At 44.5% G+C, this 26,008-nt stretch overlaps 1 protein-coding gene across 1 annotated transcript in view; it reads left to right on the forward strand.

The window, feature by feature from the left end:
• The window catches only part of brinp3a.1 (bone morphogenetic protein/retinoic acid inducible neural-specific 3a, tandem duplicate 1), a 54,968-nt gene that overhangs the window by 21,881 nt on the left and 7,079 nt on the right, over positions 1-26,008 (forward strand). Inside the window, exons 5-7 of the mRNA XM_051706136.1 lie at positions 17,239-17,344; positions 17,728-17,964; positions 24,662-24,884. Coding sequence (XP_051562096.1) covers positions 17,239-17,344; positions 17,728-17,964; positions 24,662-24,884 — 566 coding nt within the window. The remainder of the gene's footprint in view (positions 1-17,238; positions 17,345-17,727; positions 17,965-24,661; positions 24,885-26,008) is intronic.

Raw genomic sequence — 26,008 nt, forward strand, 5'->3', positions numbered from 1 at the left:
GCAAGCCTCACCCTTTTTCCTCCAAACATAACGATGGTCATTATGGCCAAACAGTTCAATTTTTGTTTCATCAGACCTGAGGACATACAAAAAGAAACATCTTTGTCCCCATGTGCATTTGCAAAGTGTAGTCTGTCTTTTTTATGGCAGTTTTGGAGCAGTGGCTTCTTTCTTGCTGAGCAGCCTTTCAGGTTATGTCGATATAGAACTGATTTGGGATTGATTTGCATGTTTCGCGCCAAACTAAGAATGCGTCTCCTTCCTGAGCGGTATGATGGCTGCGTGGTCCCATGGTGTTTATACTTGCATACTATTGTTTGTACAGATGAACGTGGTACCTTCAGACATTTGGAAATTGCTCTCAAGGATGAACCAGACTTGTGGAGGTCCAAATTTTATTTTATTTTTTTCTGAGGTCTTGGCTGATTTCTTTTGATTTTCCCATGGTGTCAAGCAAAAAGGCACTGAGTTTGAAGGTAGGCCTTAAAATACATCCACAGGTACACTTCCAATTGACTCCAATTAGCCAATTAGCCTATCAGAAGCTAATAGGCTTATTGCCTAAAGGCTTTACATCATTTTCTGGAATTTTCCAAGCTGCTTAAAGTCAGAGTTAACTAAGTGTATGTAAACATCTGACCCACTGGATTTGTGATATAGTCAATTAAAAGTGAAACCATCTGTCTGTAAACAGTTGTTGGAAAAATTACTTATGTCATACACAAAGTAGATGTCCTAAACAACTTGCCAAAACTATAGTTTGCTTATAGGAAATCGTCATGGTTACTGGTGTAACCTCCGTTCCCTGATGGAGGGAACGAGACGTTGGTGTCGATGTAAATCCACTCTAACCGACGCTCGCAGCTGCCCGGGAAAGCATGTTGTCACCTCCGCGTCAGCCTGTGACTGGGCGATCGACCCCGAAGGGAGGAGCCCAGCCGAAGCTTCCGACTGGACGAGCCCGCTCTCCGATGCTGCGCTCAAGAGCTCATCACTTTCGCGGACTCCGAATAAGAGGTCGAACTCGCCATGAGACGAGCTGGCGGACTCACCCGGAAGCCCGATCGGGGCAGACGAGCGTGCTGGGGAATGGGAGGTCCGCGGGGGGATACCCGGCGGAGGCGGTCCCATTGGGGTCCCCAAATCGCCCCCAGTGCTAGCCGCGCTGGCCTCAAACCCGTGGGTAAAAGGACCGTGGCGGGAGCCTCTGGGGTGGCTCGCTTTCTTACGAAGGCGAGCCGCGACCACAACATTGCCATGGACATATTCTCGCAATGAGAACATGACCATCCACGAACGCTGTCTCTGCGTGAGCAGTGCCCAGACACGAAAGACAGTGATCGTGACCGTTAGAAGGCGAGAGATAACGAGCACAACCAGGAATAACACACAATCAGAAAAGCATCTTTAAAAAGACACATCTTTAAAAAGACGTTCCGTGTGTGCTCTCTTTTAGAGAAATATATACTCTTTTAGAGGGGAAAAATGCTCTTTCAGAAAATATACTCTCTAGTTTTTCAGGGGCGTTCTCTGCAGTGCACCAGTGCAGAGGAGGGAGAAGCCGCTGAAATGCGCCGTCAGATCCAGCAGAGGTGAATGAACAGTAGTATTCAGCTCAGTGAGCATGACCGTTCGGCTCTGAAGAGAAAATCTGATTGAGTGGTTGCATACCAGCTCCTTTTATACCCGTATGTTCGGGGGAGTGGCATGCAAATACCACTCGCCAATTTTCATTGGCCTTTTATCAAAGACCAGAGGTGTCTCGGGCTCCCAAGAGTGACCCCTAGTGTCACTACATCAACATCAACGTCGAGTGAGTGACAGATAGGGAACTGTGGAGTGGTTAAAAAATTAGTTTTAATGACTTCAGTCTAAGTGTATGTAAACTTCTGACTACAACTGTATCTACTCAGACCACAACAGCCAATAAACAAGCCAAGTTTGAGTTTGTATACTGGTGTCTTGTGTCATTGTTATTATCTGCACACAATGCAGAGTGAATTCACAGGAAAACGCCGGTTACAGCTACATATGCACAAATTGTGACGCGCTCCATCATTTGAGTCCGCGCCTATGCACACTGCACACACACAATAAGTGACAATCCCGCTTCCAGTCTGTTCTCTTGCTATTTGCATCACCTTGAACGTTACTGTATTAAACTCGTTCCATCATTGCAAGCCCTTGCGATATGCATTTCGTGATAAATCTAATTTCGATAAATTAGATATATTGTGCAGCTTCATTTAAAAAGCACCACAGCTAAAAACATTAAACTCACTAGTTTTTTTTGTTGAGTGACTAGTGGAACATCCTGTCCCATTTGTAGGATATGTACCTTTATATAATGTCTGTTTGCATGTTTTACATCCGTCGTCTTCAGTAACCCTTAGTCATTCAAATGCCTCCAAACCAGTGTTATTATAGTATTTTTATTTATTTTTTAATTAGTTGTTATTTTTATACTCAATATATAATTTCAGTTTTAGCTTTAGTAATTTTAGTTTTAGGGATTGACCTCTTTAGGAAGTACTTCAACTGACGATGGATGAAGATTAGATTTATGGCACACTTAAGTTCTGGTGGTACTGTTAAACTTATAAACAGACAAACTTACTAACAGAGATAGTGTAATAATTGTTCAAACAAATATACAGATTTAACCAAGATGTTATTTATTGTATACAGAAGCAATGCAACATGCTCACATCACTACTGAGATTAAAAAAAATTACATTAACATGGCAATTTAGAATAAACAGGGAGAAAAAAAGGAGCAATAATTGTCCTAAATGTCTACTTGTACTTTTTAAATGTGTTACAGTTATATAAAACTGAAATGCAGTATCATTATAGCATTTGGTAACATGAACAGAGAATGTGATGTACATATGATTTAAAGTACAACACTGAAGGTCTATGTATTCAAGGTAGTGAAAGTGTGACCAACAATGTGAAGAACAGGGAGAGGGAGTGTGTGTCAGAAGCCTTCTGCTTGTTTTTAATTGACAACTTTTCGCAGATCCTCAAAAATGTCAACATGAACAGGAAAGAACAGAAATGGTGATGCTCACGTTTCAAATTAGAATGAGTATATCTATTTTATAATGTGTATGTTAACATGCATAAATACAAAATATAAAGTAGATATTCATTATATTTCAACTGTACTGTTACTGTATACATGTGTTTGAAATATTTTTAATTGTTCAACAACTTTTTGTTAACCTTCAAGAAGACCCTGTTCCAAAGATGTGGTTGTTCTGTTGCGCACTCTAGATGACAGCTGTCCACATACAGATAAATTGCGTTAAATGAGTTAAACGTTAAATGCTTGTGAGGAAGGTGAACAAATCAAAATTAATGCCACTGGGGAAATCTGTAGATGGACACAGTATACCGTCGCTCCCTATACACATATTACGCAGTCTGCATAGGGCACCAACTTACCTTAGGGTGGCACCACAGACTCCACCAGCTGCCCTTACATTATACAATATACATTATTGCGAAACTATGCTGATACGCACTATGCCTCGCGCACCTATTTATACTCATTTGAACTTTTGGCCCAGGCGTGTGACCTTTCAAGACACGATGATAACATCTTTTCTTTAGTTTGTTTAATGCTGCTCATCGTTACCTTGTTTCTGCTGTCTTTGCCATAGTCAAGGAATGCCTAATAATGCACAGCACTCATTTGCTTTCTGCCAACTGCCATTACATCAATGTACCCTGAAACACAGCTCGCACATTTTGCAGACTTAGCGTAGGAGTGGCTCCGAACACCTCCACCCATTGTTGTGGTGCTATCTGTCCGTTCAAAACCACTAATGAGTTCTTATTGCCCCTTGATATTCACATAAATGAAATGAAAACGAAAAATATAAAAACTAAATATAGTTATTGTGTTTTTTTTTTATTGTATTTCAGTTAGTTTTCAAGGAAAGAGTTCTAGTTTTTTATTAGTTTTAGTTTTCATTAACTGTAATAACGTTGCTCCAAACAGCCAATTTAAGTCACTTTTTTGGTGGATATGAATCTGGTAGATTGAATTCCACTGTTGTATTTTGGAGTTTGTGTGTAGCCCCAGTTTCAAATGAATTGAAAGTTCATGTTCAGCCCATGATACCTAGCCAAGCACCACATGGACACCGTCCGTAACCATAGTAATAGCTCCACTAACCAGACAAGAGATTTTCACATTTATGCTTACACCGAAAAAACTAATTTATATTTAATATTTATATGTTATATATAACATTTTTGCCACGTATATATAAAACATTTTAAGGTTTTTAAACATAGATGTTTTTTTTATGCCTAAATAAACCGTGACGTTTTTTATCAGGTTAATAGTGAATCTGTATGATCTTGACATCCCTACTCACTTAAGTCTTCAGAGCTTTGAAAGAGCAACCTCTGAGCAATACAGTTCTTGGTCTCTTGACTTAATTGATTTGTAGCTACAGGGAGCCAGACACTCACTTTCAGACAGCAAGTGTCGTAGCCAAAGAGCTTGCTAGCCATTTTATAGAAATGAGTAGATGAAGCTTCTTTTATGCCTTTATTTGCCTGCCATTTCAGGTGATTGATGTGAAAAATTATTAGCATCAGCAGTCTTTAATTTAGCCCATGGATTTTTATCTCACCTGGATCAAGAAGGATGTGAATGCTCTCTATACCGAATTGGTGATTCTCTCTGAATTAAACATGCAACATTGATTTAGAGAGAGTGGTTTGCCAAATGGAAGAGATACATTTATTGGGGGATGGGTATAAAAGGAATATATAAAATAAATAAATAGGAAGGTGCTGGTAGAATTATGCATCAGTGTGACAAATTATCTGTTCCATTTCAATAATTTCTTTGAGAGCCCAGCCCATTTGTCAGCCATTTTGAATATAAGTGAAGTGTCAGGCTCTAATGAATAAGAGACTTATGAGGAGGATTTTCTGCGCTGCCAAAAATAAATGGATCTTTAACCTCCAGAGTGAGGCACAGCAATGGACAGGAAATGCAGAGAGTGCCAGTTGACATCAATCATTGTGTTTAAGTTTGATTTACAGGTGGGAGGAGTGAGAGCTAAGGTTTATAACAATCAGGGCATATTTAAATTTGTCTGGACAGTCAGGGGAGTGCATTTTAATGCCTGAACGATATGTAGCCTAAAATAATGTCTACAATAAGGCATGAGTTCTCAAGGTGATGTATTTGAAAGTCATCATGGTAAGTGCTCAGAATTTATGATGAACATCAGGCAATGAGTCAAGGACTCTTTGAAACTGTCATTTTCTACTGAAAAAATAATTTTGGAGAAGTTTTCATTTTTCATGGTACACCTATATGTTCTATATACTGGGGCAAACATATGTCCTCTTTTTCCTGGACATGATAAAAGCATCCAGTCGGGATTTCAAAATTGGCTAAACATGTCCGGTATTTGGCTATGTCTTCATATCGATGTGCTCTCTATAGTAAGGACTATCATACATAGTGTTGTCTGGGTGACAGCTTTTTACTACCATGGTAGGTAAGGGCCAATCACCACCAGTGATCGGTGAAATAAGGTCGTTGGAGGGCGGGGGCAGTGGAAGGGTTGTGGTGCGCCCAAATTACACGTTTATGGATCAAACTTTAAAAAGTGCATCATTGTACAGGAAATAAAAATTAAACCCTTTGTAAAATATAAAATACTCCAAATGACTTAAACACACAACTTGTTTGCATTGGTTTAACAGTTATGTCTCTTATTGCACCATACAGCCTATCTTATACATCAGCAGGGTTGGGGAGTAATGGAATACATGTAACGGGATTACCTATTTAAAATACAAAATATTAGTAACTGTATTCCACTGCAGGACCTTGTGAAGATGCTGGAGGAAACAGGTAGACAAGTATCTATATATCCACAGTAAAACGAGTCCTATATCAACATAACCTGAAAGGCTGCTCAAAGGAAGAAGCCACTGCTCCAAAACTGTCATAAAAAAGCCATACTACAGTTTGCATGTGGACATGGGGACAAAGATCTTACTTTCTGTAGAAATGTCCTCGGGTCTAATGAAACAAAAATCTAACTGTTTGGCCATAATGACCATCATTAGGTTTGGAGGAAAAAGGGTGAGACTTGCAAGCTGAAGAACACCATCTCAACCGTGAAGCATGGGGGTGGCAGCATCATGTTGTGGGGGTGCTTTGCTGCAGGAGGGACTGGTGCACTTCACAAAATAGATGGCATCATGAGGAAGGAAAATATTAAAGCAACATCTCAAGACATCAGCCAGAAAGTTAAAGCTCAATCACAAATGGGTATTCCAAATGGACAATGACCCCAAGCATACCTCCAAAATTGTGGCAAAATGGCTTAAGGACAACAAAGTTAAGGTATTGGGAGTGGCCATCACAAAGCCCTGTCCTCAATCCGATAGAAAATTTGTGTGCAGAACTGAAAAAAGCAAGTGAAGCAAGGAGGCCTACAAACCTGACTCAGTTACACCAGTTCTGTCTGGAGGAATGGGCCAAAATTCCAACAACTTATTGTGAGAAGCTTGTGGAAAGCTACTCAAAAAGTTTGACCCAAATTAAACAATTTAAAGACAATGCTACCAAATACTTACAAAGTGTATGTAAACTTCTTACCCACTGGGAATGTGATGAAAGAAATAGAAGCTGAAATAAATCATTCTCTCTACTATTATTCTGCCATTTCAAATTCTTAAAATAGTGATCCTAACTGACTATTTTAAAGGCAGTGTTTTCTGCGATTAAATGTCAGGACTTGTGAAAAACTGAGTTTAAATGTATTTGGCTATGTATGTAAATTTCTGACTTCAGCTGTATGTGTATATATATATATATATATATATATATATATATATATATATATATATATATATATATATATATATATATTATGGCATCTGATGTTTTCTGTTTTTATTTTATGTTGCATTATATTTTATGACCAGTATTAAACATATTAATGTTATTTAATGAATAGAACCCCCATTTTGCCCCCCATTTTATTTTACATTTAGAGTCAATGTAATTGTGAACGTGCTGACGAATCATGATATCTGTGTGAAAACATTTGCACAGAGGTTTTGTGCACAAATATGTTGGTATGTACAATTAGTGAATGCGACCCAATGTCCCATTCGACCTTCTTCTTTGTTATTTGTGGAATATAAAATAAAATAAAATAAACATTTTGCATACTATGAATACTCTAGCTGACTCTGTGGCAGAAATCTATGAACTGTGGAAAACTTTCTAAAAGATTATTATAGAAAGAAAGAGTTGGGCATTTTGCCACTGGTGGTGCTTTGACGTTTGCTTGGGTCATCAGTCAAGCATCTCGAACACAAGCTGGGAGGCATGAAAACTATGACAGCACCTCTACATCTCCCCAGTCTCTGCCTCTTAACTGCCATAAACCTGAGCGAGAACTTCCGAATCCGGCTGGGAGGAAATAACGCTTAAAAATAAAAAAAAAATAAAACATTCCAGTTAATGCTCACAGATTAAGCTCTCTTGTAAAGAGCATGCCTTTGTGTTCCATTCTAGGATTTCACAAGCTGAAGCTGAGAGTATTAACCACGACTAGCTGCGCTGAGGATTCCTGCTGCTTTCAATAAGGTCCCGTTTCCAATAGAGAATAATTCCATTCTAATGCACACACTTTCCTCCGATGATAAGCTTACCCATAGTGCACACTGACACGAGGGGGTAAGCTAACCCTTTAGAAAGGGACACTTTATAAAAACACAGCTGTGTGAAATCTCAAAGATTGTTTCAGTGTGGTTAAAAAACATGCCTGATGCAAATAGGAATATGCCTAGGCCCTGTTTTATCCGGTACTTTGTAAAAAGCAGTAAGTGCCATTTTATAAAAAGTGGCAATCCTTATGACATTTCTGATGTATTAAAAAGCTTGGATTTGCAATTTAAAATCCATTATTATTCAAATATGTGACTGCACATCTTGCTCAGTGATATTTTCCACAGCTTTTTATTTATTTTTTTTCATAAATCACTGGTGTAAATAACAAAACTGCAAGATGCAATGGATGACACATATTGGTTTATTTATTAAGCCTTTCCAATAATAATTTCAGTGCAATGTTTCTAGTACATTTTAGAATGAACAATTAGATATAAAAATGACACAAGATTAACAACAGGGATCACGGGCAGCAGGTCTTCTTTAATAAAGATGGAAGGGACAGTCTTATGAACTGCGGGAGTAATTAAGAAAGAATGACACAACTGACCCATTTCCTTTAATTCATCCCATATACAGTACCTAGACATTGGAATTGACCCTTGTACTGGTTACTGATCTCATTAAAGCTGCTTCTGGAAGTTCTTATGTAGTCAGCACATATAAAACACAGCAGATAAAAAAAAAAAAAAAGAAAATTGGGGGTGGGGGTGGGAATACACATTATTCATTTCACATAATTTTAGCTTGCCTTGTACTCAGCTTCTGTAATGAATACCACATAGTGCATAGTCAGGTAAATTCAGATTTTCCATATACAGTAGCATCAGCAACAGTTCTCCATTTTTCTCTATTTAATAAAAGAAAAAGCCCAAGTTCTGCACATGCTCTGCTCCATCGGGCCTTGTTACAGGCTCATTGTTATGCATAGAAAAAATAAAATAAAAACAGCTTTATATTTACATTTGGTCAATTTTCCCTTTAAGTAAGACATCTGTCTTAGGATATCTTTCTGTTAGAATTTTATCTGCTGACCTCTATAGAGGCTCCTTTGATTTTAATTAATTGCATGGACGCATCAATAAGAGGAATGGAAATGCCAGCAGTAGGCTTGCTGAACTTGTACTTTTCCAACTGGCTCTCACTTGCTTGAAAGTTATTTCAACACATTGAATGGAATTTAAATAAAGCAGCTCTCGATAATGGGTATTTGCTGCTTGTGTAACACATAAGAAATGCTTCCTTGGCTTTTCCAGGTCCTCAGTCATTTCCATAGGTTCACTGGCATGACAATGCATTCTGCTTGGAGAGTTCACTGTAGTGTTTACTTCATCTAATTTTATCCACCTAGAGTGTGTCTGGTGATCCTTGAGTATATGTTGAACAAAGGCAACTTTCTTACATGGAAGAGGTAAAGTTAGCCGTGTTTTGCCTGATAAAATTCTTAGTTCACCATTAATCTACAAATACGATGTGGATACCTTTATTCCCTCACTGGGGAAATATTAAAAAAGACAGTTTAGATCAGAGAACGATTTGTAAGTGACAGGTAGGGAGATATATTTGCCCATAGGCAGTGACTATTCTTCCCATGTGTCAGTGAAGCTTTGATATACAGTGACTTCAAATCAAGCTTGTCAGAAGTGATTGAGCTGCGATTGTACGCCAAACTCTTGGACAGGAACAAAGATCCAGTGTCAATATTGTTTTGTCAGCGAGATGTCATTGAGTGATATGGCTGGGATGTTTACTTGTGTTGCACTATTTGAAAATGAATAAGTTTGATTTTTGGAGATTGATTATTTTGTCTTATAAAAGGCACAGTCTACTATAGATTCTATCTTTGTCCGATTATTTTCTTTGTATTTTTTCTTTCATCTCATCCCTGCAATAGTTTATAATGTACGTACCTTTCAATATACTATATATAGTTGCTTTTAACTCTTTTGCAGGCTGGTTTGTTGGTTTTAAAATTTCTGTGTTAACCCATTTAATCCCAAATTTGTTCCTAAATGGGCACATGTATTATTCTCCATTGATAGCCCAATGAAAAAATAAAACTGTTTGCCTTTTCAAATGTTTTTATTTTTTTAATTATTTTTTTATTTATTTTTTTAGTTAGTGATAGTATGAGATTTATTCTTGGTCACAATTAACCAGTGGGAAACAACAGTATTTATTTATTTATTTATTTATTTCTCAGTTGCTCAATGGGACCCAATAGAAATTGCAAACAATAAAGTAACATAATTTTGTAACATGCAATTGTAGGGGAAAAGGCAATGATAAACCAAAAATAACTGCATATTTCTTTCGTAATTTTACTTTGATTCCTTTATTGCAACAATACTGAAATACTGAAATCTGAAAATACCCAATCAAAAATGAGCCTCTGCGACTGCTTACATGTTTACTTGTCTTGTGAGCATTATTTATATGAGCCAGAGCTATCTTATTACTAAATCAATAATAGACCCTTTAAACATCATATGTACAAAATATGGTAGTTGTATGTGTATTAGGTTCCCTATCTGTCACTCACTCGACGTTGATGTTGATGTAGTGACACTAGGGGTCACTCTTGGGAGCCCGAGACACCTCTGGTCTTTGATAAAAGGCCAATGAAAATTGCCGAGTGGTATTTGCATGCCACTCCCCCGAACATACGGGTATAAAAGGAGCTGGTATGCAACCACTCATTCAGATTTTCTCTTCGGAGCCGAACGGTCATGCTCACTGAGCTGAATACTACTGTTCATTCACCTCTGCTGGATCTGACGGCGCATTTCAGCGGCTTCTCCCTCCTCTGCACTGGTGCACTGCAGAGAATGCCCCTGGGCGCTTTGGCAGAGAAACTAGAGAGTATATTTTCTGAAAGAGCATTTTTCCCCTCTAAAAGAGTATATATTTCTCTAAAAGAGAGCACACACGGAACGTCTTTTTAAAGACGCGTCTTTTTAAAGATGCTTTTCCGATTGTGTTATTCCTGGTTGTGCTCGTTATCTCTCGCCTTCTAACGGTCATGATCACCGTCTTTCGTGTCCCACGGCGAGTTCGACCTCTTATTCGGAGCCCGCGAAAGTGATGAGCTCTCGAGCGCAGCATCGGAGAGCGGGCTCGTCCAGTCGGAAGCCTCAGCTGGGCTCCTCCCTTCGGGTCGATCGCCCAGTCACAGGCTGACACAGAGATGACGACATGCTTTCCCGGGCAGCCGCGAGCGTCGGTTAGAGTGGATTTCACAGCTCTTCCCTGAACCCTCACGGCTCGGTGATTGGTTCCTGGGCTCAAAGCCACGCCCCGCCCCCGTTCCTTTCTTCCCAGAAGTGCATGAAGAGCTGACAAGGTCACGGGAGGCACTTTTTACTGCCCGGTCCCAATCTTTTTAGCTTCCCCGCTCTCACTACCCTCGATGGTGGGGCGGCCAAGGGTTATTCGGCAATCCCCCGGTGGATAAAGGCGCTCGCGGTGCACCTATGCCCGCAGAGCGCCGCCACCTGGTGCGGGTGCCCAAAGCCCCCGTCCAAGGCCTCTAGGTTTACGTCGTCTCTGACGGCCAAGGCCTACGGTGCCGCTGGACAAGCCGCCTCCGCCCTGCACGCCATGGCTCTCCTGCAAGTCCGCCAAGGCGCTAAAGGAACTGCATGAGGGTAGTTTTGCCCCGGGATTGATGCATGAACTGCACTCGGCGACCGACCTCGCTCTTCGAGTGACGGAGGTCACGGCGCGGTCTCTCGGGCGGACGATGGCCACACTAGTGGTCCAGGAGCGCCACCTTTGGCTCAACCTGGTCGAGATGGGTGAGGCCGACAAGACACGATTCCTTGCTGCCCCCATTTCCCAGGTGGGCCTATTCGGCGACACCGTCGAGGACTTTGCCCAGCAGTTTTCGATGGTAGAGCAGTAGATGGATGCTAGCCAGCATATCCTGCCCCAGCGCGGCTCAAGATCCCGCACCCCATCTACTCATCGCCAAGGGTGTCCCCCTGCGGTGACTGCACCGGCTCCGCTGCAGCCCGCCCCTTCGGCCCGGCCCCGGCGTGGAGCCCACCGCAGGAAGCAGACGCCACCTGTCTCGCTGCCGCCCAGAACCCGTGAAAGGCTTCAAAGCGCCCTTGAGACGGGCGACCCAGGGACAACGAAACCCGCTGCTCTGGAGCTGGTAAGCAGATCTTCATCTTTTTGTTACCTTTTGCATTTAATTGCGCTGCATGCCCAAGTGGCTGCAGTACTCAAGAGCTCAGCAAGAGTGGTTTCCTTGTTCCCTGGGTCACATATCCGGTGTGTACGGCTGGCATCACGACCACCATCCACCACTCCATTTGGCAGGTTGGCGCTCCAGCGGCGGTCTCCCGCCCTGAGCGCCCAGCTGTGGCACAAATCCGCCCCTGATGTGACAGTCTCCACAGATCATGAGGACAGGCCTCTTCCTCCCCCGTCCCAGGCTGTTCCGGGGGTGGTCACAAGGAGCCAGGTAAGTGCTTCGATGTCCTCTGACTCAGCATGGCCATGACATGGTGTGGCACCTCGAGCTCCGCCCCGCTGCGAGGCCCCACCTGCCGGTACATCCGATAACGTTGTCCCTTTGGTCCCCCTTGCGCGGAACTTGGACGAAAGGCTTGCACCTTCCAATCCGTCATGAGGGCTGGTCCGGACTGTCCGACTCGGCTGCGCGATTCACTTCGCCGGGCATCCGCCCAGGTTCAGCGGTGTCCACTTCACCTTGGTGAAAGACGAAAACGCTGCTACTCCTATGGAAGGACGCAATAGAACCTGTCCCTCCAGCTGAGATGAAGAAAGGGTTTTACAGCCCCTACTTCATTGTACTGAAAAAAGGCGGTGGGTTGCGGCCAATCTTGGACCTGCAAGTACTGAACCGGGCTTTACACAGACTCCCGTTCAAGATGCTGACGCAAAGATGCATTCTAGCGAGCATCCGGCATCAAGATTGGTTCGCGGCGGTAGACCTGAAGGATGCATACTTTCACGTCTCCATCCTTCCTCGACACAGACCCTTCCTGCGGTTTGCGTTCGAGGGTGAGGCGTATCAGTACAAAGTCCTCCCTTTCGGCCTGTCCCTGTCTCCTCGCATCTTTACGAAGATCGCAGAGGCTGCCCTTGCCCCGTTAAGGGAGGTGGGCATTCGCATTCTCAACTATCTCGACGACTGGCAAATCTTTAGCTCACTCTCGAGATGTGTTGTGCGCACACAGGGACCTGGTGCTCTCACACCTCAGCCGACTAGGGCTTCGGGTCAACTGGGAAAAGAGCAAGCTCCTCCCTTCTCTTTTCTCGGTTTGGAGTTGGACTCAGTCTCCTTGACGGCGCGCCTTACGAACGATCGCGCCCAGTCGGTGCTGGCCTGTTTGAAGGCATTCAAACAGAAAACAGCAGTTCCACTGAAACTTTTTCAGAGGCTCCTGGGGCATATGGCATCCTCGGCGGTGGCCACCCCGCTCGGGTTGATGCATATGAGGCCGCTTCAGCACTGGCTCCAGACTCGAGTCCCGAGATGGGCATGGTGCCACGGGACACCGCGTGGCCATTACGTCGGTCTGTCACTGTCTTTTCAGCCCATGGACCGACCTCAACGGGCACGCAGCCACCGGCCTCTGGACGGGTCCACAGCTGTGTTGGCACATCAACTGCCTTGAGTTGTTGGCAATTCTGCTCGCCCTGCGGAGGTTTCGGCCGTTGATCCAGGGCAAGCACGTGTTAGTTCAGACAGACAACACGACAATGGTAGCATATGTCAACCGCCAAGGTGGTTTGCGCTCTCGTTGTGTCACAACTCGCCCGTCGTCTCCTCCTCTGGAGTCAGCAGCACCTCATGTCGCTGCAAGCCACTCACATCCCGGGCAACCTCAACACTACGGCGGACGCGCCGTCACAACAGGTTACCCTCAGGGGAGAGTGGAGACTCCACCTTCAGGTGGTCCAGCTGATTTGGAGTCGATTTGACAGGCACAGGTGCACCTGTTCACCTCCCAAGAATCCTCCCCACTGCCCGCTCTGGTACGCCCTGACCGAGGCCTCCCTCGGTGTAGACGTGCTGGCACACAGCTGGCCCCCTGGTATTCACAAATATGTGTTTTACTCCAGTGAGCCTGCTTGCACAGACCCTGTGCAAGGTCAGGGAGGACGAGGAGAAGGTCGTCCTGGTAAGCACCCTACTGGCCCACCCAGACGTGGTTCTCGGACCCCACGCTCCTCGCGACAGCTCCCCCCTGGCAAAATTCCCCTGAGGAAGGACCTTCTTTCTCAGGGAAGGGGCACCATCCGGCACCCGCACCCAGACCTCTGGAATCTCCATGTCTGGCCCCTGGACAGGGCGCGGAAGACCTAAGCTGTCTCCCACCTGCAATGGTAGACACGATCACTTAGGCTAGGGCTCCCTCTGCGAGGTGCCTGTATGCCTTTTAGTGGCGTCTGTTCGCTAAGTGGTGTTCTTCCCGTCGGGAAGACCCCCAGAGATGCGCAGTCAGATCAGTGCTTTCCTTCCTGCAGGAGAGGTTGGAAGGGAGGCTGTCCCCTTCCACCTTGAAGGTGTCCATTGCTGCCATAGCAGCACACCATGACGCAGTCGACGGTAAGTCCTTAGGGAAGCATGATCTGATCATCAGGTTCCTAAGAGGCTCCAGGAGGCTGAATCCCTCCAGGCCGCACCTCATTCCCTCAGCGGACCTCTGTAGTTCTTCAGGGTCTACAGAGAGCCCCCTTTGAGCCTTTGCAGTCAGCCGAGCTTAAGGCACTCTCCTTGAAAACTGCCCTCCTGACTGCGCTCACTTCCATCAAGAGGGTAGGTTACCTGCAAGCGTTCTCTGTCAGCGAAACGTGCCTGGAGCTCGGTCTAGGTTACTCTCATGTGATCTTGAGACCCTGACCGGGCTATGTGCCCAAGGTTCCTACCACCCCTTTAGGGACTAGGTGGTGAACCTGCAAGTGCTGCCCCAGGATGAGGCAGACCCAGCCCTGTCGTCGCTGTGTCCGATGTGTGCTTTACGCATCTATTTTGATCGCACGCAGTGCTTTAGAATCTCTGAGCAGCTCTTTGTCTGCTTTTGGTGCACAGCGGAAAGGAAGCGCTGTCTCCAAGCAGAGGATCGCCCACTGGCTCGTTGACACCATAACTATGGCATATCTCGCCCAAAACATGCCGCTCCCGGTAGGGCTATGAGCCCATTCTACCCATGGTGTAGCGGCTTCTTGGGCCTTGGCCAGGGGTGCCTCTCTAACAGACATTTGCAGAGCAGCAGGCTGGGCAACACCCAACACCTTTGCAAGGTTCTACAACCTCCGGGTGGAACCGGTTTCGTCCCAGGTAGTGGCACGCAACAAGCGGATAAGCCCGGGATAGCCGGCCAGGTGTATCGCTTGCACATAGTGCCTTCCACCTCCTTTTGAGCTGAAGACGTGTGCTGTTAATTCCCAGTAGTGTTCACAAAATTTGTTCCCTGGTTGACTTCCTCCGAGCCCTGTGGCAGTCGAGTTTTCGGAGAGACTCGCTGCTGGCCCAGTACACGCGCTAACTAATAGCCTGGTTCTGGGGTAGGTGCTCCGCATGTGGCGGTTCCCTGTAAGGCTAACCCCATGCGATCTATATCTTCCGCTAATTCGTTTCCCTGCTGGCAAACTGTGTCTTCCTTGGGCAGAGCCCCTCTGCCCCAGTCTCCATGTTTGTAGTAACTCCTCCCCCATTGGGCAGGATCTACCTTGAAGGCTCTCCACATGGTTGGAAAGACCATGCGACATATTCTTCCACTTAAATATCCCCCCCTCTCTTGGGGTGAGGTGTGGTCTCCGCGGTGTCCTCCCCTTGGAAGGGACACCCCCCGACTAGACCTGGCGGCCCAGTCGGATAATTCCCCTTCTTTTTTTAGGGAGTGGAAAAAGAGAAGGGGAAAAGAGGCCACAACTTGGTTAAGCCTGTCTCTATCTTTGGGTAGTCGACTTGTCCCCAAAAAGGGCCGTTCGACACTCATAACTGTGTTGGGGGAGGTTACGTGTCGACCTGGTGTGCTGGCTATGAGGCACACAGCAAGTCTGCCCACCACACACCGCCAGTTCACATAACACAGTTCAGCCTTGTGGCGTTTTGTATAGGGACCCCTAGTGTCACTACATTGACACCAATGTCGAGTGAGTGACAGACAGGGAACGTCATGGTTACTGGTGTAACCTTCGTTCCCTGATGGAGGGAACGAGACGTTGGTCCCTCCTGCAACAACGCTGAACTACCCGCTGAAATGGCCGGACCTTATATCGGCTCCTCAGCGTAAAACCTGAATGAGTGGTTGCATACCAGCTCCTTTTATACCCGTATGTTCGGGGGAGTGGCATGCAAATACCACTCGCCAATTTTCATTGGCCTTTTATCAAAGACCAGAGGTGTCTCGGGCTCCCAAGAGTGACCCCTAGTGTCACTACATCGACACCAACGTCTCGTTCCCTCCATCAGGGAACAGAGGTTACACCAGTAACCATGACGTTTTACTTGCTTCCTTTTCTGAAACTTTGACACAGACATCTAAGTATAGTGGAATTAAATGGTTCTGGTAATGTGACTATTTGAACCACCCATATAAAAATATTCACACAAAATCAAGACAGTTTGCACTTTCATTTATAATTGATAATTCTGGGTAAAATAAATAGACCCTCCAAATGTAAAACTAAATTTTGATCTCAATTGCAACCGGTTGGATTAAAAGGGATAGTTCACCCAAAAATGAGATATCTGTCATAATTTACTCACCTTCACATTGTTCCAACCCCATATTACTGTCTGTCCTCCATGGAACACAAAATGAGATGTTTGCCAGAATGCTAGCCTCAGTCACCATTCACTTTCGTTATCGAAAATAAAGGTGGATTATAAGTTAATAGTCACTATCTAACATCTTCTTTTGTGTTCTATAGAAGAAAGAAAGTCATACAAGTTTGGACGAACATGAGGGTTAGTAAATGATCACAAAATATTCATTCTCTTTAATGCAACAAATTGATTCGGTACTTTATGTACCAAATTGATTGTAAAATTCAAGTCACATTCAGCCATTCACTTCCACAACAGGTCAGTTAACCTTCATCATGGCTACAGTTACATTTTCTTTCAGTGGAAGTGTATTACTGTAAAATATTGTCCTTCACTGTTCACTATACATTATTACTGTCATTACTTCAATGCTTTCTCAATAATACTAATGCCCTTGGCATAACAGTAGAAACATAAAATTGCTCAGTACAGACAAGTTTGAGCCATTTTTAAACCATTATCATTTATACTTTTACAACTTTTATTCTAAATGCAGTTCTGTGTAGATTTGTTTTAAATGCATGTCTAAAACAATACGCCTGTTTGTGAGCTTGTAGAAGCAGTGCATAAATCTTTTCTTAGTCTGATTTCACATGACAGTCATCTGTCAGTTGTGCATATTTAATGACCTTAGTGTCATTTCTGCCTCTTTTTTGCATAGAGTATTGTCATGTGCCTTCTCTTGTCTTCCCTTAAGGTGACCGAAACAAGGACAGGCCCTCTTGGATGCAGTAACTATGACAACCTCGATTCTGTCAGTTCCGTTTTGGTTCAGAGTCCCGAGAACAAGATTCATCTTCAAGGTAGCACATTCATAATTGAACCATATCCCAAACTTTCCATTGAAATTGTCACTTGTTTAATTGTGTTCTTTCATGTTGAAATTGAAAAAGGAAGCAGCATGTTCACAAAAAAAAAAAAAAAAGTAATAATAAATAAATAAAATCCACAGCCATCTTTTGTCTTTTATAAGCACGCCTTAAAAATATTCTGCTTGCCTTAAAAAATATTCCACTCAGACTGTAAATGTTTCTAGGAAATTTATTTCCAAGAAATGAGCTTATGAAAAGCCATTAAAATTTAGTATTTAGTATTAAGTAAAGTAGATGACTCCTTTAAAACTACTTATTTTTCAACCATTTCGTATATTATATTTGTATGAAAGCATTTTTTTGTATTCCTTTAGGGCTTCAGGCCATTCTGCCAGAGTACCTAAGGAGCCGCTTTGTGGAAGCAGCTCTTAGCTATATTGGCTGCCACTCAGAGGGCGAGTTTGTGTGCAGGGATAATGACTGCTGGTGCAAATGCACTGTTGATTATCCCCAGTGCAACTGTCCCAGTGAAGACCTGAAGGCCATGCAGGAAAGCCTGAAACTCATCAGAGAATCTTGGGTGCAAGCCAATCAGGAGTTTGAAGAATCTGGTAAGATTTTGGAATTTCTCTCTTTTTACGGAATATGGTGAATAGGTAAAGTTTAAAAACAAAATGCTAGCAGTGGTTGTCTTGCATAAGTTTTCATTGCTGGTCAGGATTTTTTTGTAAATTAGTCTAAAGGATTCCCACAGTCATATCAGGGAATTGTAAAATTGTGAATTCAAGGCCTGGAAAACTTAAGCCTGGAAATGTTTAGGTATTGGAAACTCAGCAACATTTCCTGCCGTCATTATTTTTAGATATTCTAATTCTGGAACACTCCACAGCCAGATTCCATAGCACTTCACCACTTACTCAGATAGTTGGTTACAATACAATTAATATTTTGAAGGACCTTTTAAGTTGCTTTTGGTTTGTTAATATAACTTTTATTCAGTGCATTTATTTATTGTCGGTGCATTTTATGTTTTTATTTTTATTATTATTATTATTTTTATTTATGTATTTATTAATTTATTTTGTATATACAAAATGCCTATAGCATGATAACATCAGTGTGTCAGTTGAGGGTCTTATGGGAGACATTTGTTTACTAATAACGTCATGGTTACTTCTGTAACCTCCGTTCCCTGATGGAGGGAACGAGACATTGTGTCGATTTAGTGACACTAGGGGTCACTCTTGGGAGCCCGAGACACCTCTGGTCTTTGATAAAAGGCCAATGAAAATTGGCGAGTGGCATTTGCATGCCACTCCCTTGGACATACAGGTATAAAAGGAGCTGGTATGCAACCACTCATTCAGGTTTTATGCTGAGGAGCTGAGACAAGGTCCGGCCATTTCAGCAGGTATTTCAGCGTTGTGGCAGGAGGGACACAACGTCTCATTCCCTCCATCAGGGAACGGAGGTTACACCAGTAACCATGATGTTCCCTGTCTGTCACTCACTCGACGTTGTGTCGATATAGTGACACTAGGGGTCACTATACGAAACTCCACAACTGGCTAAACTGTGTTATGTGAACTGGCAGTGTGTGGTGGGCAGACCACTGTGTGCCTCATAGCCAGCACACCAGGTCAACATGTAACCTCCCCCAACATAGTTATGAGTGTCGAACAGCCCTTTGGGGACAAGTCGACTACCCAAAAGATAGAGACAGGCTAACCCAGTCGTGGCCTCTTTTCCCCTTCTTTTTTTCCACTCCCTAAAAAAGAAGGGGGATTATCCGACTGGGCCACCAGGTCTAGTCGGGGGGTGTCCCTCCCAAGGGGAAGACACCGCGGAGACCACACCTCACCCAAAGAGAGGGGGGGATATTTAAGTGGAAAAATACGTCACATGGTCTTTCCGACCATGTGGAGAGTCTTCAAGGTAGATCCTACCCAACGGGGGAGGAGTTACTACAAACATGGAGACTGGGGCAGAGGGGTTCTGCCCAAGGAAGACGCAGTTTGCCAACAGGGAAACGAATTAGCGGAAGATATATATTGCATGGGGTTAGCCTTACAGGGAACCACCACATGCGGAGCACCTACCCCAGAACAGGACTCTTAGTTAGCACGTGTACTGGGCCGGCAGCGAGTCTCTCTGAAAACTCAACTGCCACAGGGCAGTCAACCAGGGAACAAAGTTTGTGAACACTACTGGGAATTAATAGCGCACGTCTTCAGCTCAAAAGGAGGTGGAAGGCGCTATCTGCAAGCGATACACCCGGCCGGCTATCCCAGGCTTATCCGCTTGTATTGCGTGCCACTACCTGGGATGAAACCGGTTCCACCCGGAGGTTGTAGAACCTTGCAAAGGTGTTGGGTGTTGCCCAGCCTGCTGCTCTGCAAATGTCTGTTAGAGAGGCACCCCTGGCCAGGGCCCAGGAGGCTGCTACACCCCTGGTAGAAGGGGCTCATAGCCCTACTGGGGGTGTCATGTCCTGGGCGTGATATGCCATAGTTATGGCGTCAATGAGCCAGTGGGCGATCCTCTGCTTGGAGACAGTGCTTCCTTTCCGCTGTGCACCAAAGCAGACAAAGAGCTGCTCAGAGATCCTAAAGCCCTGCGTGCGATCCAAATAGATGCGTAAAGCGCGCATCAGACACAGAAACGACAGGGCTGGTTCTGCCTCCTCCTGAGGCAGTGCTTGCAGGTTCACCACTTGGTCCCTAAAAGGGGTGGTGGGAACCTTGGGCACATAGCCCGGTCGGGGTCTCAGGATCACGTGAGAGTAGCCCGGACTGAACTCCAGCCACGTTTCACTGACAGAGAATGCTTGCAGGTCTCCTACCCTCTTGATGGACGTGAGCGCAGTCAGGAGGGCAGTCTTCAAGGAGAGTGCCTTAAGCTCGGCTGACTGCAAAGGCTCAAATGGGGCTCTCTGTAGACCCTGAAGAACTACAAAGAGGTCCCATGAGGGAACGAGGCGCGGTCTGGGGGGATTCAGCCTCCTGGCGCCTCTCAGGAAGCTGATGATCAGGTCATGCTTCCCTAAGGACTTACTGTCAACTGCGTCATGGTGTGCTGCTATGGCGGAAACGTACACCTTCAAGGTGGAAGGGGACAGCCTCCCTTCCAACCTCTCCTGCAGGAAGAAATCACTGATCCAACTGCACATCTCTGGGGGTATTCCCGTCGGGAAGAACACCTCTTAGCGAACAGACGCCACTTAAAGGCATACAGGTGCCTCATAGAGGGGGCCCTAGCCTTAGTGATCATGTCTACCACCGCAGGTCCAGGGGCCAGACATAGACATTCCAGAGGTCTGGTCGCGGGTGCCAGAAGGTCCTTCCTCAGGGGAATTTGCCGGGGGGGGTGTCATCCTCCCTGACCTTGCACAGGGTCTGTGCAAGTAGGCTTACTGGGGGAAATGCATATTTGCGCATGCCAGGGGGCCAGCTGTGTACCAGCGCGTTTATGCCGAGGGGGGCCTCGGTCAGGGCGTACCAGAGCGGGCAGTGGGGAGGATTCTTGGGAGGCGAACAGGTGCACCTGTGCCTGTCCGAATCGACTCCAAATCAGCTGGACCACCTCAGGGTGGAGTCTCCACTCTTCCCTGAGGGTAACCTGTCATGGCAGCGCGTCCGCTGTAGTGTTGAGGTTGCCCGGGATGTGAGTGGCTCGCAGCGACTTGAATGCTGCTGACTCCAGAGGAGGAGACAGCGGGCAAGTTGTGACATACAACGAGAGCGCAGACTGCTCAGACCGGTTGACATATGCTACCGTTGCCGTGTTGTCTGTCTGAACTAACACGTGCTTGCCCTGGATCAACGGCCGAAACCTCCTCAGGGCGAGCAGAATTGCCAACAACTCGAGGCAGTTGATGTGCCAATGCAGTTGCGGGCCCGTCCACAAGCCTGCAGCTGCGTGCCCATTGCAAACAGTGCCCCAGCCCATTTTGGAGGCATCCGTCATGACCACGACGTGCCTGGAGACCAGTTCTAGGGGAACACCTGCCCGTAGAAACGAGAGGTCGGTCCAAGGGCTGAAAAGATGGTGACAGACCGGCGTGATGACCACGCGATGTGTCCCGCGGTGCCATGCCCATCTCGGGACTCGAGTCTGAAGCCAGTGCTGAAACGGTCTCATATGCATCAACCCGAGCTGGGTGGCCACCGCTGAGGGTGCCATATGCCCCAGGAGCCTCTGAAAAAGTTTCAGTGGAACCGCTGTTTTCTGTTTGAATGCCTTCAAACAGGCCAACACCGACTGGGCGCGCTCGTTCGTGAGGCGCACTGTCAGAGAGACTGAGTCCAACTCCAAACTGAGAAAAGAGATGCTCTGAACCGGGAGGAGCTTGTTCTTTTCCCAGTTGACCCGAAGCCCTAGTCGGCTGAGGTGTTAGAGCACCAAGTCCCTGTATGCGCACAACATGTCCCGAGAGTGAGCTAAGATTAGCCAGTCGTCGAGATAGTTGAGAATGCGAATGCCCACCTCCCTTAGTGGGGCAAGGGCTGCTTCTGCGACCTTCGTGAAGATGCGAGGAGACAGGGACAGGCTGAAAGGGAGGACCTTGTTCTGATATGCCTGACCCTCGAATGCAATCCACAGGAAGGGTCTGTTGAGTCCTGCTGCCACTTGGGCATGCAGTGCAATTAAATGCAAAGGTAACATCTCCATCCCCCGGCCTTCGACCGGTCTGCATACCAGCTACAGAGCAGCAGGTTTCATCGTCCCCGGGTTGCCCAGCTCAAGGGCATTTTGAAGCCTTTCACGGGTTCTTGGCGGCCACAAGACGGGTGGTGTCTGCTTCCTGCAGTGGGCTCCAGGCCGGGGCCGGGCTGCGGCGGAGCCAGTGCAGTCACCGCAGGGGGACGCCCTTGGTGACGAGCCGACGGGGTGCGGGATCTTGAGCCGTGCCGGGGCAGGATATGCCGGATAGCCGTCTACTGCTCCACCATCGAGAACTGCTGGGCAAAGTCTTTGACGCGAAAGACAGTGATCGTGACCGTCAGAAGGTGAGAGATAATGAGTGCAACCAGCAATAATACACAATCGGAAAGGCATCTTTAAAAAGACGCGTCTTTAAAAAGACGTTCCGTGTGTGCCGCTCTTTTAGAGAAATATACTCTTTTAGAGAAATATTCTCTTATTTCTGCCGAAGCGCCCAGGGGCATTCTCTGCAGTGCACCAGTGCAGAGGAGGGAGAAGCCACTGAAATGCGCCGTCAGATCCAGCAGAGGTGAATGAACAGTCGTGGGAATTCAGCTCAGTGAGCATGACCGTTCGGCTCCGAAGAGAAAATCTGAATGAGTGGTTGCATACCAGCTCCTTTTATACCCGTATGTCCGGGGGAGTGGCATGCAAATACCACTCGCCAATTTTCATTGGCCTTTTATCAAAGACCAGAGGTGTCTCGGGCCCCCAAGAGTGACCCCTAGTGTCACTACATCGACACAACGTCGAGTGAGTGACAGACAGGGAAGTATAATTATGTATCTATTAATTCGGTAACACTTTACAGTAAGTTTCAGTTTGTTAACATTAGTTAATGCATTAGGTATCATGAACTAACAATGAACAATATTTTTAAACTGCATTTATTAATCATAGCCAGGATGTTCACTAAAAAATCTTAGCTGATGAAGATGATCGACTAGCATGGACTTTCTGACCAGGCTGACCTGCTGGTCATATTGTTAAAAGAATAGGTCACCCAAAACTGGAAATTCTGTCATCATTTACTCACTCTCATGTCAGTCAACATCCGTATGACTTTTTTTTTCTGTCTGAAAAGACAGACTGAATATTCCAGTCTGTCTTTCCAGTCTGTCTTTTCAAAACAATGGCAGTTGATAGGGATTCATTCTAAAGCTTAACAAAGGACTGTAAAGTATCATAAAAGTAGTCAGTGCGACTCATGGTTCATATTCCAAGTCTTCTGAAGTCATAGGATAGGTTTTGGTGAGAAAAAACAAGAAAGTTGAGGCATTTTACAGTGAAAATCACTGTTTGAAAACAAGAACTATTTTTCGTTAATATTCATGTTAACAATTGTAGTTAACTAATGTTAACAAATGGAACCTTATTGTAAAGTGTTACTGTTAATTCCAAAGATTGGTACCTGACATACAAATAGATATCCCAGCAATCTTTTTAAAATTATAAAAATAAAAAATAAAAATCCTTCCCCAGTATTCATGAACAACTGGAAAGGTCATGGAAATTCTTTGGTCAAAAAGTGACCAAAGAGTTGGAAACCTTGAGTCTAATTTTAAGCAAAGTTAATTTAATTCCATCATGCTGCTCAGATCTGTGAATATCCCTGACACATAGCGAGGTGACATTAAACAGTGATTGTTGTCACTTTGTTACATTTGATGCCTGACAAGTAAATAGTGGGAAGTGCTTCCTGGGATCTAGTGTCATTGTCATAGTGGTAAAGCAGCGTTTTGGATTTGGCAGGCTTACTTCTCCCTGAGCTAGGCATGGAGCCAGCACTGAGCAGGTTTTTGTATGCATCACAGCCATGTTGGAGATCTTAACTCCTGCAGCATCAGCGGGGAGTGAAAACCTCTGCCTAATGACTGTAAACCAAATAAATAAACAACAATCATCTGCTGGAGCAAGATAATGTACTAATCATTTTCTCTATTCAGTTGGGGTGTCATGCTTTTTTAGTTTGTTCATCAAATGGGTAATCAAAACAAAACTTGATGGCTTATAGATATCAATGAATGTCTAAAATGGAAATTGTTATATTTTCAATTGCCTAATGTCTCATGGCATGTACATTCGTATTGTCAGGTTATGATGAGGATCTGTGTTGTTAATTATAGAAACTGAGATTATTTCTTGTTAGATATAGGTAGCATTGATTAAAGTGTTCAGTGCTATAACACGCCTATTGATTTTTCCTGCCACGAATGAAAATGAACTTCCTTTTGCTGAAAGACATTTGTGTGGCCAAGATGATCCTGCTTTTCTTTAACAACTTGCCATCCTGTCAGAAACTAATTTTTTGTTGTCGTTGAAGCTGAACTCTCTGAGCTCCTTCAAAATCAGCCTTTCCTTCTTAGAAACGGCTTTGTGTTAGGCAATTTATTGAAAATACCCTTCTATCCTCGCTTATCAGTGTTCAATCACACTGGACAATTTTCAATTTTCATCAAAGGAATGAAAATAACATTCCACCTGCTCCCCATCCACCCCCACTTTCACTGTTGACTCATTTTATCAGACATGACTGATTTCTTTTTCCCAACATGAGGCAAAGTAATTCAAGTAATTTATTCTCACCACTTGTCTGCTTTCTAGAGGAGTTCCAAAGTTTTGTGAGGAGATTACCAGCACACTATGCTCTGAACACATCTGCTGTGCTTTACTTCTGGAAGATGGACGCTGGCGTTCAGCAACGCTTTCAGCTCTTGGACACTAGCACTCAACAGATGCTCAGCAAAGCACAGAGGATTGTCAGCAAACTCTTCAAACTCAGCAAAAGATGTCGAACACAACCCAAAATATCCGTGCCCAGGCAGAGGTAAGAGTCACACCATTTTCCTAGTAAGTTATGCATGTAAATGTGCACATATGTATAATTTATTTTGAGATAATGAGAGGTATTAATTAGTTATAGCGTTCCAAAATAATATTCTTTCCACAACACTGCTAAAAAGACAAGCTTTGACCAGCATGAATTTCCTTGCTGGTCCAGATGGGTCTATGGATGTTTTGTGTTGTCCTAGCTGGTGGACCAGCATAGCCAAGATGCTCACCAGAAAATCTTAACTGGTGAAGATGACTGACCAGCATAGACATTCTGACAAGTTTGATCTGCTGGTCATATAGTTGAACAAATAGGTTGTCTAAAAGTGAAAATATATTATATATCATATACTCACTCTCACATCATTCCGCACCCTAATTACTTTGTTTTTAAATCTACGGAACACAAAGGGAGGAATGTTAATAAATATTTTGAAAGCAATGTCAGTTGATAGGGATTCATTCTAAAGCTTAAAACAAGAACCACATCATAAAAGAAGTCCATGCGACTTATGGTCATATTCCAAGTCTTTTGAAAGCATGCGATAGATTTTAGTGAGAAACAACAAGATATTAGTCATTTTACGGTAAAAATTGTAGTGCTATTTAGTGCTAAAAACAGCGCAAGTTTTCGCGAAAACATGCAAGCCACTGTGAATGAATTTCTCTCTTAGAATACCCAAAATAAAACATAAGCTGGTGATCAGTTATGTTGGTCTTTTCAGCAGGGAAAAGATCAAAATGCAGATTTTTATCAAATCAAAATGCATGTATTTGCCATGATTTTTACATATGACATCATGCTTCACCAAATCTTAATTTGAAAAGATGGACTAATAGGTGATTTGAAATGCATGTCCCCTGAACTAATTAATTAAGAAATGCCTTTAACACAGTACGCAGTCCATATCTGAGGGCAGTTGTGGCAAGCATAATTGTGTTAAGTCTTATGTGTTGGCTGAAGTCCCAGTCACTCTAAAATGATAGAGACTGCCCCATCTAATCATTTTAGGAGGTAGTGGATGAATAGGTTTTATCTTCCCATCTATAGGCTAAAGTGCAGGATGTGTTTTAATGGGAGACATGAGAAACAGGTAATTTATGGGCTCTGATCTTGCA

The sequence above is a fragment of the Myxocyprinus asiaticus genome, chromosome 9, assembly GCF_019703515.2.
Source record: "Myxocyprinus asiaticus isolate MX2 ecotype Aquarium Trade chromosome 9, UBuf_Myxa_2, whole genome shotgun sequence".
Taxonomy (NCBI): domain Eukaryota; kingdom Metazoa; phylum Chordata; class Actinopteri; order Cypriniformes; family Catostomidae; genus Myxocyprinus; species Myxocyprinus asiaticus.